The following is a 16,852-nucleotide window of genomic DNA, read 5'->3' as shown; positions in this document are numbered from 1 at the left end:
ACCTGGATAGCCCGATGAATAGTCTGCATCATTCTTGTCGCAAACTCAACAGCAACTGTATGGGATTTGTCAATCCAAGAGCTCATAAGCTGGACCAAGCTCTTAACTTTCTCTGCCTCACCAACTGATTCAAGGGGAAGTGCTTGCACGGGAGATACTGCTGGATCCTGACGTCCCAAGGGCTGACTGAGTTGGCTAAAGTAGCCTCTCCAAGCACCGACCTCTCTCTCAAGTTTTCTACTCTTTTCCATTTCTTCCTTAAGTTTATCTTTAAGTGCCTCAAATGAATCAGTTGCCTCATCCAATGCCTGTTCGGTGGTGAGTGGACCAAGCTCAACGGTTTCTACATCATATTCCTCTGCAAGGATCTCACCCTCGTACTTGTCCACTGCCGGTGTAGCTATCTACAACTTCCTGGACCCTGTCTCATCTCTGATCATCTTGGACATTTTGGTGGCCTTCCTTCTTTTTGTTACTCCCTGAGAATCTCCAACAAGGCTATCTAAATCAATCACATTATCTTCGTCTTCGATCACAATCACCCTTGTTAGTCTCTCCTTCAACCAATCTGGAATGGCGGACCTTGTCTCTCTAACTTGTATTTCTTTAGGTAGTGGCTCTTCTTTCCAGAGAGGAGATGTTGCTTCATCATCATCCTTGTCTTCATGTAGCTCATTGACCTGGGGAGATTGACTTGATGATCGTTGAGATGCCTGTCCTTCTTCATGTTTATCATTCTGAACCATTGACTCCATAGATTCCTCAACTTCAAGTACCCTCTTCTCTTGTCGAGAAGATGTGCCGGATGAGCGATCTCGATTGGCCTCTTGCTTCTTCTTGGAAGATTCTCTTTTCTCAGGTCTTTCTTTCCTCTTCGCACCTCTATGATGAGGATTGCCTTCACTTACGCTTCTGGGGTGAGGATTGCCTTCGCTTGTGCTTCTAGGATGAAGATGGCCTTCACTTGCGCTTGCTCCTCCTTCTGCCGACCTTTCCTCCAAAGTAAAAGTCATTGATATATTCTGCTCTCTCAATTTTTGATGTTGCACATCAACCCATCTGCGAGTACAGGACAAAACTGGAGCCATCAAAGTCTTCAAGTCCACAACCTCAGGTTCATTCCAATCTATCTTTACTGCCTTGTCCTCTCTATCATAAGAGGATTGGAGGTGCCTGCCACTGTCCTGAGCTTGATCGGCCACTCTGTAAACTTTGCATTTCCTGATGAAATCCAAAGGCAATCTGGAATGCATCTTTCTTTTCACTTCTAAATCATCTGAGAGATTCATCCAAAAGTCCTCTACCTGACATTCATGCTTGTATTTTCTACCAACTGTCTCTTCTATATGCCCATAAGGATCAAAATTCTCCCTCAATGAAAAGAATGAAAATGAATATAAGGCCAACTCCCTTTCTGCATCATCTAAAGCTGGAGCATTAGGACATACCTCAACTGAATTTCCTAGTATGATAGGTACAGGAATCCCATTTCCATGCCTGTGTCTGAATGCCTTCGCATAAGCTGCTAACTGCCTAGTCACCTCAAGTAGTACTATCCTGTCTGTCGGATATCTTGGCAACATATATGGAGGTGAAGGACACCCATGAACTCTAATATATGTAAACTTCTGGAATTGGATAAACCAAGCACCATACCTCTTTACAAGTTCTTGTGCCTCTTGAGATAGCCGATTATGAATCCCGCCTTGCAGTGTCCTGGTGATGTTCATTGTGAAAGTATCATTGACTAACTTGTAATTACTCCCAGGTGGATGATGCAAATGAACATAAGAGTCACAAACTCTGACCTCTCCAGGTCCTCTTCCAATCGCTCCCCTGTGAGGTAGTCCTGCATATTCAAAACTCCTGATCAAGGCATACATGATGTACGAGCTCATGTGAAATGACTTGGTAGCCTTCAGTCTTCTCAACTGTACATCCAAGCAATGGCTAATGATTCTAGCCCAATGAATTGTTCCTTTTCCTTGAACTATCACTTGGATAAAGAAGAACATCCACTTCTCAAAATAGAAGGCTTGAGGAGCCCCTGTAACTCGATTGAGTAAGGTTACCAAATCTCTGTACTCCTCCTGGAAGTCGATCCTATGTGGTGTGTTGGGAATCTTGCTCAGGCGAGGACGACTTTTGAGTAACCAATTCTTGTTGATGATGCTCGAGCAAATGTCTGGATCATCTTCGTACATGGATCTAGCTCCTTCCAAGCTTTTGTAAATCATGTCTTTATGTTCTGGCAGATGAAGAGCCTCACTGATAGCCTCATCTGAAAGATAAGCCAAAGTGTTTCCTTCCTTGGACACGATCGATCTTGACTGTGGATCATAATGGCGAGCACACTCAATCATCAGCTCTTGGCACTGGACTGCTGGAGGGAAGTGTTGTGACGTTTTCACACATCGCCCCATTGCAAATGGGGACCCATGTTTTTTTGCTCGTTTTGTTCGTTTTCGCTTTGTTTTTTCTAGGGTTTTGTTAGTTTGTTAGTTGTCTGGATTTAGGGTCGAGCCTTAGGGTTTTAATTACCGTCTTTTCGGACTAGAATCCAGTCGGTTTTGGGAGCTTTTTGATTTTCCTTTTCTAGAATGCAAATTTTGAATGCAATGAATTTGCCAGAATGGTCTAATTTTCAATTGGAATGTTGATGCAGAGCTTAAATTTGTCTAAGTGTTGAAGATGAAATGTGAATTTTTGTCCAATTGAATATTTTTGACCAAATTTTGACTTTTTTGAAGTTTGATCCTGGGCATTGGAATTGATTTGTTTTCACCTCGTGAAGTGTTAAAATGTGAAAAATCTTGTTATTTTGGCCTGTAGGAGCAAAATCGCTCCTGTCCCTCAGTGAAGGACGGGAGCTCAATTTCAAATATCTCATCGTCCCTGCAGAGTCCAGACAAATTTTACGTTTGAAATAATGGAGAACGACAAGATCTTTCCATTGAATATAAATTGAAGATTTTCATGAGCACAGAAAGGCCTCCAGGAAGAAAATCGCTCCTGTCCCTCAGTGAAGGACCGGAGCTACAATTCAAATTTCGTCTTGTCCTTGCAAGATTTTGAAAGTTTAATGATTTGAGGACGTCCGAAGGAAGACGCTTTGCCAAATGAATATAATTTGAGATGCAAAAACGAAGGAGAATGACCTATATTGACCAAATCGCTCCTGTCCCTCTCCAAGGGACCAGGGCGAGGTACCTTGTAGCTCTCGTCCCCCTCCCAGGGACCAGAGCGATTTCCTTCATTATGCAAAATCCAGACAAAGGTCAAGGCAAGTTTACGTTCAAAAACAAGGAAAAACATGAGATAAATGCGTTGAATATAAATTGAAGATTTTTGGGACGTCCATAACAGTGCTAATTGCCTAAATCGCTCCTGTCCCTCAGTGAAGGACCGGAGCTACAAATCCAATTTTGCTTTGTCCTTGCAAGATTTTAACGTCTTGACGATGTGAGAAGGTCCAAAGAGGTACATTTTATCAAATGAATATAACTTGAAGTGCTGTCGGGGAGATCAACAGGGTAGCAAGTCCGGCTTGAGTGAGGTCCTGATCCTGAAATTTGGCTAAGTCTGGAATGTCCTGACCCTGAAATTTGACTAAGTCTGGAAACTGAAAAAACCTCCAAAAACTAGATTTTGCAATATAACTCCTGGAGGTCTGAAACCACTCTCAAACATCCTGAAAGTATATATGGAATATAACTTAAAGTATAAGTAAATGTCACTTATACTTAAATGTTATATTCCATTAAAATTGTCCTGATCGAGAGTGCGAAAAGTCAAATTTCGCTCGTGTCCTTCTCCAAGGGTCCAGAGCGAAATGCGCTCGTGTCCCTCTCCAAGGGACCAAGGCGAATCGCTCGTGTCCCTCACCAAGGGTCCAGAGCGAAAATGCTTAGTTGAGCCATTCCTGACCTTGTTTGGACGAATCGAGACATCAAAGGCATGGTGAAGGACGAAATGAGCATGATAGAACATCCAGATTTGATCAAAAACAATGAAATGATGAAGTTTTGCCTAGAGGGTCAAATTCGCTCCTGTCCCTCACTGAAGGACCAGAGCGAAGTTCTTCATAAGGTACGATCTGGGCAAAGATCAAGCAAATTTTATGTTCGAAGGCAAGAAAGGAGGTCAATCGAACCCGTTGAAGACAAATTGAAGATTATCAAACGTCAACAAAGGACCAAAATGCTTAAGTTCGCTCCTGTCCCTCAGGAAGGGACCAGAGCGATTTTTGTTGTAGATGATTTTCTCGCCAAATTTCAACCGATCTCAAGGCATGAATGAATGAAAGGAGGCATTGCGAATCCGTTGAATATAATTTTCGAAGGTGATGAAGTGAAATGAGGCCCACAAGAGCAAAATCGCTCCTGTCCCTCAGTCAGGGACCAGGGCGATGAGGTACGTATCTTCCCACTTTTTCATTTTTGGGCGCTAAACAAACATTTTTTAAATTTATTTAAATGCTAGAAAAAAATCGATATTTAATTAAAAGCATTTAAATAGCGCATGGTATGTATTTATTAATTATTTTTTGCCTTTGTAAAAAATCGAAATTTATTAATTAAAAATAAAGGCATTTAATAATTAATTATTAATTTAATAAAAATCAAAAGGGAGCGCTTGGGTTTATTTTGTCAAGGTCGGCCTTTATTATTTATTAAAAAATCGTTTAATTTGCCTTATTAATTATCAAGTCGGCCTAAGGTCAATATGAAGGTGAGCGCCTATAAAGGAAGGTGTTTATTTCATTTTCACATCATCATTTATCATCTCTCATATGCAACTTGGAGAAGGCAAAAGAGGAGCGAATTTCATACAAAGGAAGGGCGAAATTATCATTCAAGAAGAGGAGCGAATTCAATCAAAGGTGGTGCGAAACTACTATCCAAAGGAGAGGCGAACTTGAAGTTTCTATTTGAGCGAAGTTGCCTAGGACGTCAAAGACATATCAAAGATGGCGAAATTGCTAACTTGAAGAGGAAATCACTTGCCAAGGACATATCAAAGGTGGCGAAGTTGTCTTTTTGAAGAAGAATCACGTTGATGACCATCTTACGTCAATTTTGCCTAGGCAATTGTATTCATTTTGCATTTTAGAGTTAAACTCTCAAGTAAGGTATGGCAAGATCTCTTGTTTTAATTTCAAATTTTGATTGTCATTGCCTTAATTTTGAAATTTTGTTTTTCCTTAGCTCAATCGTTTTTTAGGAAATGATTAATAAAGGACTTATCATTAAGTTTCCTAAAAAATTGCTCTCTAATTTATGTTATGTATTGCAAAATCATGGTACTAATTTTGAAATGTTGTGTAGGCATCAAATGGAGGTCTCATCAAGGAAAATCAAGCCGGATCAAGGACGGTCTTCGCCAGGACGATCAAGCCAAGACATGGGCGACCTCTTTCAATCCAGCGTTCCAAGGCGAGGTACATCGTCATCCTGCACATCAAGGACAAAAGGAGTTAGAACAAGAGTTAATTAAAGATAGCCTCTCAACGACATCAAATTGAATATCTAGCAAGCTTCAAGTGTCAGATGAGGTGGCGTCCTAGTCATCATTTCTCCAATCAGTGAAGTCCATCTCAGCAGGTCCAGATTCAATGTACTTAACTCATGGAAGGTGGCACAAACTCCGATGTACCTACCCCGGCTATCCATTGGTCGATTTTTCTAAAAGGGACATGTGTCCAAGCAATACAATTTTATCATTGGTCAAGCATTAAATGTTATGTAATGGTTGTAACAAACCCTAATTAGGGTTTTCATTGTAAAATCTTGGCCATTGATCTTGAATTGATCTAAGCCATCAAATTGTATTGTGGGCACTATATAAGCCCAGGCATTTCATTTTGTAAAAAAAATTTTAGATGATTAGAGAGAGTTGTAAATAGTTGGAAGAGTTAGAATATAGTTGATAGAATAGCAATTAGAGTAGAATAGGAGGACAAGGCAAGAAATTGTTGCCATTGATTGTAAACAAACTCCATTTTCATTGAAGTAATGGTGAAATATGTCGTTTTCTTGCAATTTGCATGGTTTCTTGTTGAGTCTTCAATCTTAGATGGTAGATGATTAAATGAATGGAGGGAATGTGATTGACTGATGGTGGAATTCGTACATCCATACTACTAGCAGTTTGTTGATTGCAGACTTGCCTTGCGTAGTCAACTGGAATCGTTCAGCTTAAGCTCAATTTCAATTTGTCGCCTCTTCATTGATATGCATCAACTTGGATGGTATCTATGCCTGCGGTGATGATTTGAACATCATAAAGCTCCCTTAGAAGATCGCACTAGTCTTGTGTAGATGTTCCATTGATGTCAAAACAAGATCTAGTTAGAGTTTCATCAAAAGGTCAAGTCATTGCTCCTACATTCTTAGTATTAGGATTAGATCCTCTCTTCGCCTTTATCCTTTTTCCATTTTTTTTTAATCTAAGTTAGTAAGAGCCTGTGTCCAGCAAAGCAGATCGGAAGTTCAATGTAAGTCCCCTTGTGATTCCAGCAAATCACATCATACCACTGGAGCTTGTCCACACGTGGAGACCCCACTAAAAGAACCTTGGAGTCTACCTAACTGATCCTTTACGCGAATCTTCAGCAGTTAGAGACTATTTTCTCAAGAGAGGATAAGATGCCTTTAGGTATTTTATTCTGTGTATGATTGTGTACAAAATACACATCAACAGGAAGCCGGCCGCCTTGATGATGCCACTTTCAATTATTCTCCTTGCGACAGGTGATGGCTTTCCAATGTAGGGGACCTCTCGAAACTTCTTCACATTGAAGTTTCCCAAGTTGGTATCTCCAATGTTGCTCCATTTTGACACGATCTTGGTCTCCATTTCTTCATTCCTTTGATCTTCCTTCATGAGGGCTGGACGACTGGTGGATGCTCCTGGCTTTGGGGTCGCCATCTTGACAGCTACACAACATTTCATAATGAGCAATATACCTTGGAACGTAAAAATATAGATTAAGTTTAAGCTTAAAATTTAGGAAACTTCATGATAAATCTTTGAATTATCATTTCCTAAATATGACGATTATGCAATTCAAAATTTCAAAATTAGGCTAGGAAGATCTTCACCATACCTTTCTTTGAGAACTAGCTCTAAAAAAGATGCAAAAATTAAGAAATTTGCTAGGCAAAATGAATATCGAAGTCTTCTAGCAAAGGCGCCTCCTTCATCAACTTCACCACCTTGTGGGTCTTCAACGCCTTGAGGAACAATTCGCTCCACCTCCAACAAAATTCGCACTCCTTGGATCAAAATTCGCACTTCTCCTTGGATGAGATTTTGCTCCTTCTATTGCTTCTCCAAATCGCATTTAAACAATGATTGAATGATGGATAAAATGTTTCAAAAATACCTTTCTTATATAGGCGCTCACCATTATACTCTCCCATAGGCCGACTTGGTGGAAATGAAGCAAATAATAAACAAAATTAAATAAAAAGGAGGCCGACCTTTATAAAATATTTAAAATAAAACCCCAAGCGCACTCCCTTCACTTAATTTAATAATTAATTAATTAAATGCCTTTGCTATTAAATTTTGATTTTTTAAAAGGCTAAATTAATTATTAAATGCCTTATGCGAACTCATTAAATGCCAATTTTAATTAAAAATATTTCAAAGTTTTAGCGGACTTAGCATTTAATGCGATTAAGATGACATTGGCATCTAAGCATGGTAAAAATACCACCTTGTTGAGAACCTCGCTTTGGTCCCTGGGAGAGGGACAGGAGCGCCCTTTTCATTTGGCCTTGCATTTCTTGTTTTTCACGTTCAAAGTCCCATCTTGGACGTCCAAAATAGCATTTTGCTTGGGAACCTTGAGCTTAATTCATTCCTTTTGTGGAAGGAGTGTGCCTTAAAGTACTTTCGCCCTGGTCCCTTGGAGAGGGACAGGAGCGATCCCACACTTAGCCTTGGTTCTTGTCTTTTCCAACCGCCAATTCATGTTGCAAGGCAATTGATGATCTTCCTCCATCCATTCCATACATGCTTAACTTGTCCTTTGTAAGGCAAGCTTGATATTCTAGAGATTTTCGCCCTGGTCCCTTGGTGAAGGACAGGAGCGATCTTTACCTTTTGCCCTTGGTCTTTATCTTCTAAGTCGCCAAATCGAGTTGTGAGGCAGGCAATGATCTTTATTGTTCGTTTCATGCATGTCCAATTTGCTTTCTCAAGACCAAATGAGCTCTCCCAAGGATTTTCGCCCTGTTCCTCCAGTGAAGGATAGGAGCGATTTTGCATTTGTGCTTAAGTTAGTCAATTTTTTAAGGGTGGTTCCTTGTTCATCGCCTTCCTAAAGACGTTTTGGACCTTGCATGACTTTGCCTTGACATGGTTTTGGAAGGAAATGACTGGTTTTATAGAAATCGCCCTGGTCCTCCAGTGAAGGACAGGAGCAATCCTTAGTCCATGGCGTAAATCTTCAATCATATTGATATCAAATTGTCTTCAAGGTGTAAAATGTTGTTCCTTAATCCATCTCGAGTCCTGCAAACGAAAGTAGCATTCCAAAATGTTAGGCAATAAGGCGAATTTGAAGATTTCGCTCTGGTCCCTGTGTGAGGGACAGGAGCGCCTTAGCCAATTCCATCAAGTTCTCGTGGTCTTTGCAACTTTGTTCCTCTTCGAAGCATTCCTAATATCATCTCCATCATGCGCCTTGGCTTGGATCCTACCAAACTTGGAAGGGAAGTCTTGATAATACATTTTTCGCCCTGGTCCCTTGGTGAGGGACAGGAGCGTTTTTACAATTATAAGCTCAATCATTTTTTTGCTAACTTTCAAAACTATCTTCAATGGATTCATTATGCTTTCCTTCACTCATCTCCAACATGAAATTCGTTTTAACTTTGCGGGAAATTTGCCTTATGAGGAAATCGCTCTGGTCCCTTGGAGAGGGACAGGAGCGCCTTGGCCATTATGGGCTCACTTTGCGTTTTGCAACCTTCAAAATTATCTTCAATGGAGTGACTATGCCCTCTTTCCTTTATATCAAGCTTGAAATTCGCTTTACCTTGGCCAAAAACTTGTCTTGAGGGAAAATCGCTCTGGTCCCTAGGTCAAGGACAGGAGCGCCTATTGCAACTTGGGTTGATTTTCAACTTCGTAGACGGCTCAAGTTATATTCAATGAGCAAAACGTACTTTCCTTGTCCTTCTCAAATCGCAAAATCATTTAAATCCTGCAAGGATAAGGCAAACTTGGCATTCGAGCTCCGGTCCTTCAGTGAGGGACAGGAGCGATTTTGTCATTTTAGCATATTTCCTTGCTTGCCAATTACTCAAATTATATTCAATGGACAAAACATGCCCTCCTTGATCTCTTCCAATCAAAAAATTGTCTTGGTCCTGTAAGGACAGTGCAACTTTGAAAAACAAGCTCCGGTCCTCCAGTGAAGGACAGGAGCGATTTTGGTCCTTAGGGTCAAATCTTCATAATTATCATCTCAAATTTCCTTTGCTGGGGAAGATACCATCATTTCGCAAGTTATGAATAAAAGTCCAAATCCAAAAAATGTCCAAGAAGGTGTGTTTGAGGAAAATCGCTCAGGTCCCCGGGTGAGGGACAGGAGCGAACTTGTCTTGAATCTTCAAAATTCATCATTTTTGAGTCTTCGAAATCTTCAAAATATTCAATTTACGTCCAATTTGTCCTCCTGGAGACCCTGCACAAAACAAATTAAACAAGTCAATAACCAATATGCACCAAATATCATTTTCGCCCTGGTCCCTGGGTGAGGGATAGGAGCGATTTTACCTCTATAGGCCAAAATATCCATATTTTTGGTCTTCAATCACTTGACAAGGCAAAATTAGGTCATCTCCAAGGCCAGGGGCCAGTTAGTAAACCTTCAAAAATTTGGTCAAAATTCACCCAGACAAAATTGCATAATCTTATCATTAAAATGCTATCACCTAGACCTAACTCGAATTTGCCTTCAAAATCTCAACTGGACCCATCCTGAGACAAACTTGACTTCCTGGCAGGCTCATCTTATTTCAAAATTGCAGTCAATGCGAGGATGCTTAATAATCTGTCAAAATTGGACTGGACTTCGGCTTGAAAATATCAAAGGAAACCCTAAGGCTTAACCCTAATCCAGACGACTCACTCATTTAATCCAAAACCCTAAAGCAGAGAGAAGAACAGGCAAAACAAGAGCAAAAAAGAGGGGGTCCCCATTTTAATGGGGCGATGTGTGAAATGGTCACAACAGCATGGTATATGTGCAAGGCGATATTTTGATCTGTTAATGCCTCCACCAAAGTATAGTTGTTTTGCAATGACAACAAGTTATCTCTCCTTTCATTTGCCCAGGGATAGCATGTTTCCAACAAGGGTCCGTTCTAATTGGGGGTTCAGACATTGTGATAAAGAAAATTTATAAATCTAAAGAATATTTCAATAACATATAAATAGAAAAAAATTAATGTTTATGGTTTGTAATTTAACTAATATAAAAAAATCTAGGTTTGTTAAAAAAACAAAACTAGGTTTTAAAAAAAAAGCACAACTAGGGTTTGTTCTTTGGTCCACTAAAACAAAATAGAAAATAGATAAAAGAAATGTAAAAGAGAAATGGAATTTTTGTTAAAAAAGTCAAAAAAAATTTCAAAGTACAAACTTACCTGTTAAATATCGCTTGAAATCAATGATGAGCTCTTCCCAATCCTTTGTAGACTAGATGCACAAAAGTAGCTACAAACCTGCCAAAATGTGATTCAACCAGTGATATTTTTTCAATATCATTTCTAGTTTCCCTTAAATGCAATCCAATTTTGGCGCAAAACTCTTTTTTTTCCTTCTCCTTTGGTTTGAAAATGAAATGAAGTTGCTTTTAGGGTGTAGGACACTAATATAAGACAAGCTTTTGAGTGAGTTTTTATTTTTATTTTATTTTATTTTATTTAATAATATTTTTTCTAAACCCAATTGCAGACAAGTCTTCCCCTCAAGACTCGTCAATTCTAGTGAGTACTTGATTGCCAAGTCTCCAAATTTGTCTAGGGTCGCCCGCCTTTGGACTTGCCAAGTCTAGGTGATTCTTGGCAAGTCTTGGAACTATGAACACAATCATAATCATTAATATTTTTTGTATCAATCTTGTATACACCTTTGTTCATTACTCCATGAAGAACAACCAAGCACTAATCCTTGTTGAATACAATTTTGTAACCATTAGAGAAGTTTAGTTGTAACAATTATTGAATCAGAGTTTGATGCTGATGTACCTTGATCTAAAAGTTTTATTGTCTGATGAACTGTGTAGCATCTGAAGTTTGAACTACTCAAATGTGTAGGATTAGAGGGGTTTCTCTTGTATCGACTCATGGAAACTTGCCAATCATGAATGCCTGATTTATTTATGCATTTTATAAAGATAAATATATACAGTAGAAAAAAAAAGAGCATTAGAAAATCATACGGATCTCAGTTTACATGAGAAAATACCTTAAAAACAGTTTTAGATTATGTACTTGACAATGTATGCTTTTCCAAGGGAAAGAAGTTAAAAAAGATATGTATTGTTGCATTCCTTCTCCTTGGAATGGGATTGAGTCTTTTGTCCCTACAGTCTATGTTGTTTTTAAATTTTGAAAGAGTGAAATTATACATTTTCTGTTTGTCTTTGGTTGCACCCAATTTTGTGTCTTGTATTTTGTAAATTTTAAAAAATCAAAGCTTTCTTTTCTGAGAATTTGACCCAAGTATCAAAGTAACTGAATCGATATACTATTTAAATTTCCAATAGAAGAGTCCACCTAAATAATTATAGGCTTGTTTGAAATTCCTAATGTGCTTTGTACATTTATTTAGATGAACCTTTTATTTTCCTTTGTACATATGATTTATTTCTCCTTACCAAAAAACTCCAATTGTCCAGGGTTTGATTGGGCAGTATGCAGTGCCCATTTTAGAGGATAAGGCAGTCTGGGGAACTGATGCACCTACCCGGATAGCTTACATGGATACCCAGGTGCCAATTTTAGCAACAATAGCTCTTGACTATTTTCACTTTGTTGCATTTATAGTTTAGTAGGTGAGATTATTTCAAAAGTTGATTTAATACCACACTTTTAATTGGCAGGATATAGCTAGAATGACATTCATGGCTCTTCGTAATGAAAAGACAAACAATAAGTTCTTGACATTTGCTGGACCTCGTGCTTGGACCACTTCAGAGGTATCTTGTTAGATTGTCAATATGTTGTGTGTAGTCTTGTTGATATTAATAATTTTCATCTCTAATGATAGCTGCTCTCAAGGACTAATTTTACCCCACCTATGACATAGAGGACTAGTGCTACTAACTAGTTACTCAAGATTTTTTTTTTTGATAAAAGATAAAATTATAGTGTTGTATTGTAACTTGTAACCATACAGAAGTGAAGGTCTTATACTGAGTCATCTTTCAAGTCAAATCCTTGACATTCCTTGTTTCATGAGCGACAATTGAATCCATGTCTCCCATGGTCACGAATGTTATTTTTGTCGATTGTAGTCATTGTGTTTGCAAAGTCAAGGAAAAGAACTTTCCAATCCATCTAGTGAGGTGAAGATCGAAGCTCAAACAAGGGAGGAAAGGAAAGTCTCAGTCTATAGAAAAAGGTTCAAAAAGACCCAAAAAGCATATGCCTAAGTGTTTAAAAAGGTGGTAAAAGACTCAAAAAGTGTGCCTCTTTGTTAGGTGTCCAACTGAAGTGTTGAACAAAATTGCATAGTGTTGTGACCTTTACACACATTGCCCCATTGCATATGGGGACCCCTTAGCTTTCGTTTTCCTTAGTTGTTTTGCCTTAGGTGTTAGTTTATGTTTATGATTTTGACAGTCAGTTTTGGTCTCCCTAGTTCTTGAGATTGGGTGGTGATCAAGCCTGTTGTGTAAGGTAAGGTAGTATTGAGCATTTTCAAGGAGGATTCACTAAACCTATGAGTCAGTGACCTTCAAGATGAAGAACTAAAACGTGAGATTATGATGAAATTCACTTGGCCAAGACATGGGGTTAAAATGTTGTACACGGGAAAAATCAAAGAAAATTGTTATCAATAGCTAGTAGAATTCAAGCTTATGTAAAGAATCCTGCTTGTTCTAACTGCTGATACTGGTGATTTTTTTGTTTCGAAGTTTTAAATTTTTTTTGTATTTTGCAAGGGTTTAATATTAAAAAGCAAATGAACATAAACTGATAAAACTCACAAAGAATGGAAATTCAGAGTTTTCTATATGCGACAACAGCTGCAAACATGTAGCTTTATTATCCTTGTAAAATATTAAGCCTTTACATAGACATGCATACCCGGATGTGATGATTATCAATTACTGGTTCAATGTTCTGTGAAAAAGCAACTCTTGAAGTAGTTCGATCCTTCCTTATGTGTGCAAAATCAAACCAAAACTCCCAAAATTGGGATGGCTATCCTTCCTAATGCTGGCCGATTCTTCTCTACCCCAAATCGCTATTTTTTTTACGACTCCTCAATCAAATCGAACCAAAACTTAGTGCAAAGGGTATGACTGTATTGCTTGCTGATATATGGCCTGCTGTGGATGATAATATTGTGAATTTTTAATGATCAAAATCTGCTCATAAAACTCCTTTAATTCTCCTCTAAATTCTTGTCCAATAAGCACAATCTTGTCCTCTGTGTGAAGCCAACTGATTAGCAATCCTCAGCTGAATATTACACAACCTCAGATAGCTGCTGTAGTGAAGAAGCTATGCTCTCCAATGCCCAATAGTTCTGAAATTTGCAGAAACCCTTGGTCCCTTCAAACCTCAATGCTCTCTAGTAAACAAGTTTAAAGAAAACATTCACATAATGATTCGATTTCATCTTGAGAACCCCTTATATTCTTCATGAAGTTCAATTTTGCCCAAAAAGCTATATAATATCAATTTATAATATTATGGCATCGAACTTAGGAAAATTTTTTAATTTTTCATTAATGTTGGACCCCATAATTAATTGTAATAATGCCCCCCCCCTTCGATGATGACTTGACCCTCAATTATTAAGTTGAGTTATAACTTGATAATATAACCTTTTTATTAAATAATTATCACTTAGGCCAATTAAATATTATTATCTCCCAAAATACTTATTATTTTGCTATACCATCTAAAATGGGAGTCAACCCTGCTAATCACCATATGACCAGATGCTATGCTAAAAATAGAAAGGGTCCTTTTCGATCAACCTCATACTTACTATAAATAGTAAGTATAGCAAATAAGGTCCAAATGAATCCAAACGAATGTCAAAACGGAACATACTGAATACTCGAGAAGATGTGAATCTTTGTTGACCAAATCTCTGCCTCAACAGACCCTCTGTCCGCACTCATTAGCCTACAAGGGTCAAAATCTAAGTTACCGGTTCTTCCCCTTTTGGCCTGGGTCTGGGTCCTGGTTCTACGCAGGACCCACAGGGAACCCGACCACCTGGGAAGGACCCAGGTGGAACCCAGGGAGAACCCAAGAGGACCCACGTGAACCCAGGCCCATGGGTTCCCAAAAACAAGGCCCACAGGTCAAAAAAACAATAAAAAAGACTTTTTAAAATAGTTTTTTTATAATAAAACTCTAATTCGCCCCTTTATGACTTTTTAAAAAAGACTTGAAACTTGAATATTATCTTTTTTGCAAATTATGAATATGATATTAGACTTTAGTTATTAGTTTACTAGTTACATTTGCGATATATGAATATTTATTGGCATTGGCAATTATGGATTTATCATTTATCATTTATGTATGGAAAGTCACATGTATATTTTATTTTTGTATGGATTGTATATATTGAACATATATATAATATATGTGTGTATATATATATATATAATTAAAGTATATATATATATATATATATATATATATATATATATATATATATATATATGTGTGTGTGTGTGTACGGACGAACCCGTACCCGTACCCAAGATTTTTCTTTTGCCGATTCCGCGAATCCGAACCCAAATCGGTAACTTAGGTCAAAATGATAGGCTAATCTACCTGATACTGATGACTAGCTAGAAGGGGTCATCATAGTCCACCCTCCCTGAAATTGCTTGTCCCCAAGCAATCTCAACTCAGGATGTTGTATTATATCTTCACTCTCCCAAGTGGCATCCTCAACCAGGAGGTCCTTCCACTTAACCAAATATTTTTTAATGACCCTATTTCTCAATCTACGCTCCTTGGAATCAATGATGGCCGCAGGTTCTAATATCATCTTCCCCTCATCATCAAGAGGAGGTAGCACTGTGGATGGAATAACATGGTGTCCTATTGCCTTTTTGAGGCGTGGCACATGGAAAACATTGTGCACCTTTGCATCTGCCGGCAACTCCAGCTCATGGGCCACTTATCCAACACGCCTGACAATCCTAAATGGCCCATAACAACGTGGCTTGAGCTTCTCTGCACCACTTTTCTTAAGGGTGGATAGCCTATATGGCTGCAACATCAAGTACACCATATCACCTACATCAAATGATCGCTTAACTCTCTTCTGGTCTGCATATTGTTTTTGCTGGTTCTGTGCCTTCTGTATATTCTCCTTCAATGATCTTACAATGTGCTGACTCTCCTGAAGAAGATCCCTGACTCTCGACACTCTACTGTCACTCAACAACAAGTCCAGAAAGTTGGGCGCATCATACCCATACAAAGCCATGAATGGTGTCATCTGGATGGACATGTGATGAGTAGTATAATAATAGTACTCGCATAAATGCAACCACTTCACCCATGCCCACTGCTGTCCAACTATATAATTCCAGAGGTAACCTTCCACCCATTTGTTTACACTCTGTTGGTTCTCAAATCAACAGATTGGAAAGTTGTAAAAGTATATCAGAATCTATGCTGAAACCTTCCAATTGACTTGGCCAACGAACAGAGTGAACCCTTGGGATTACTCACTTCCTGCACTTCAGGCTCTGCAAGGCCTAGGCGGGTATACCTATTCACGAACTGATTCTTCAAGTTGATGCTTTTTATAGCAGATTGTATCTTTTCACTTCCTTTTAAATTCCTTCTAACTTCTATAGTCCTTACTTCTATTCTTCCTACTTCCTACTCTTCTATTTACTTCTATTTCCTACTTCTAAAAAAATATGAGTATTTTGAATAAAATTTTGCAAGTTAATGACCAGTGCTTTCTCCTTTTGGGCTACAAAGTCACCCTCTTCTAGAATTTCACGTATAACCCTATGAGACAATTTTAAAATCCACCCTTTAGATGAATTTGTCAGCATATCCAATTCTTAATACTATTTGAACTACTATTCACCACAACAATGAGTTTGATTGAAATTAACTTTTTCTTAAAAAGACCAACCAGCAAGAACATAAGGATGGGGTCGTCACAGATGTATCTTATTTTATTAGATTATTATGATGACAAGTAACTCTTTCATAAAATAATTTAAGATAGCATTCATTCACTAGAAATGAAAATCATAGAGAACTGATATCCAGAAATAAGAGATCTTCCACAGCACAAAACATTGATTCTATTACTCGAATGAAAAATGTTTTTTGCAGAGTGTATATAAAACTACTGATGATGATGTCTTTTCCAATGAGTACATTACATGCTTATAATAAAGTGAGGGGTCGTGCCCTTTCAAAGAGTCTTTTGAATCTTAATTAATATAGAAATTAACTTGACAACTAAGTACCCTAGGATCTAATTAAGCACATATGCACTTTCATTAAATGATCAGCATATCTCTGTCTTAAATGAGTGTCACAATCCTCCACAGTGTTCCTTGCCATGTTCTCTGCAGCAATCATATCCTCCATATGGT

General features: G+C 38.3%; 1 protein-coding gene across 1 annotated transcript in view; it reads left to right on the top strand.

Annotated features, from left to right (window-relative positions):
- Window positions 1–16,852, top strand: part of LOC131029684 (protein HIGH CHLOROPHYLL FLUORESCENCE PHENOTYPE 244, chloroplastic) — a 205,264-nt gene that overhangs the window by 165,957 nt on the left and 22,455 nt on the right. Inside the window, exons 5-6 of the mRNA XM_057960272.2 lie at window positions 11,921–12,013; window positions 12,125–12,220. Of these exons, the coding sequence (XP_057816255.2) occupies window positions 11,921–12,013; window positions 12,125–12,220 (189 nt within the window). The remainder of the gene's footprint in view (window positions 1–11,920; window positions 12,014–12,124; window positions 12,221–16,852) is intronic.

Source organism: Cryptomeria japonica, chromosome 9 (assembly GCF_030272615.1).
Source record: "Cryptomeria japonica chromosome 9, Sugi_1.0, whole genome shotgun sequence".
In the NCBI taxonomy this organism is placed as follows: Eukaryota; Viridiplantae; Streptophyta; class Pinopsida; order Cupressales; family Cupressaceae; genus Cryptomeria; species Cryptomeria japonica.
Note: the sequence above shows the minus strand (reverse complement) of the source record. Positions and strands in the feature narration are given on the sequence as shown.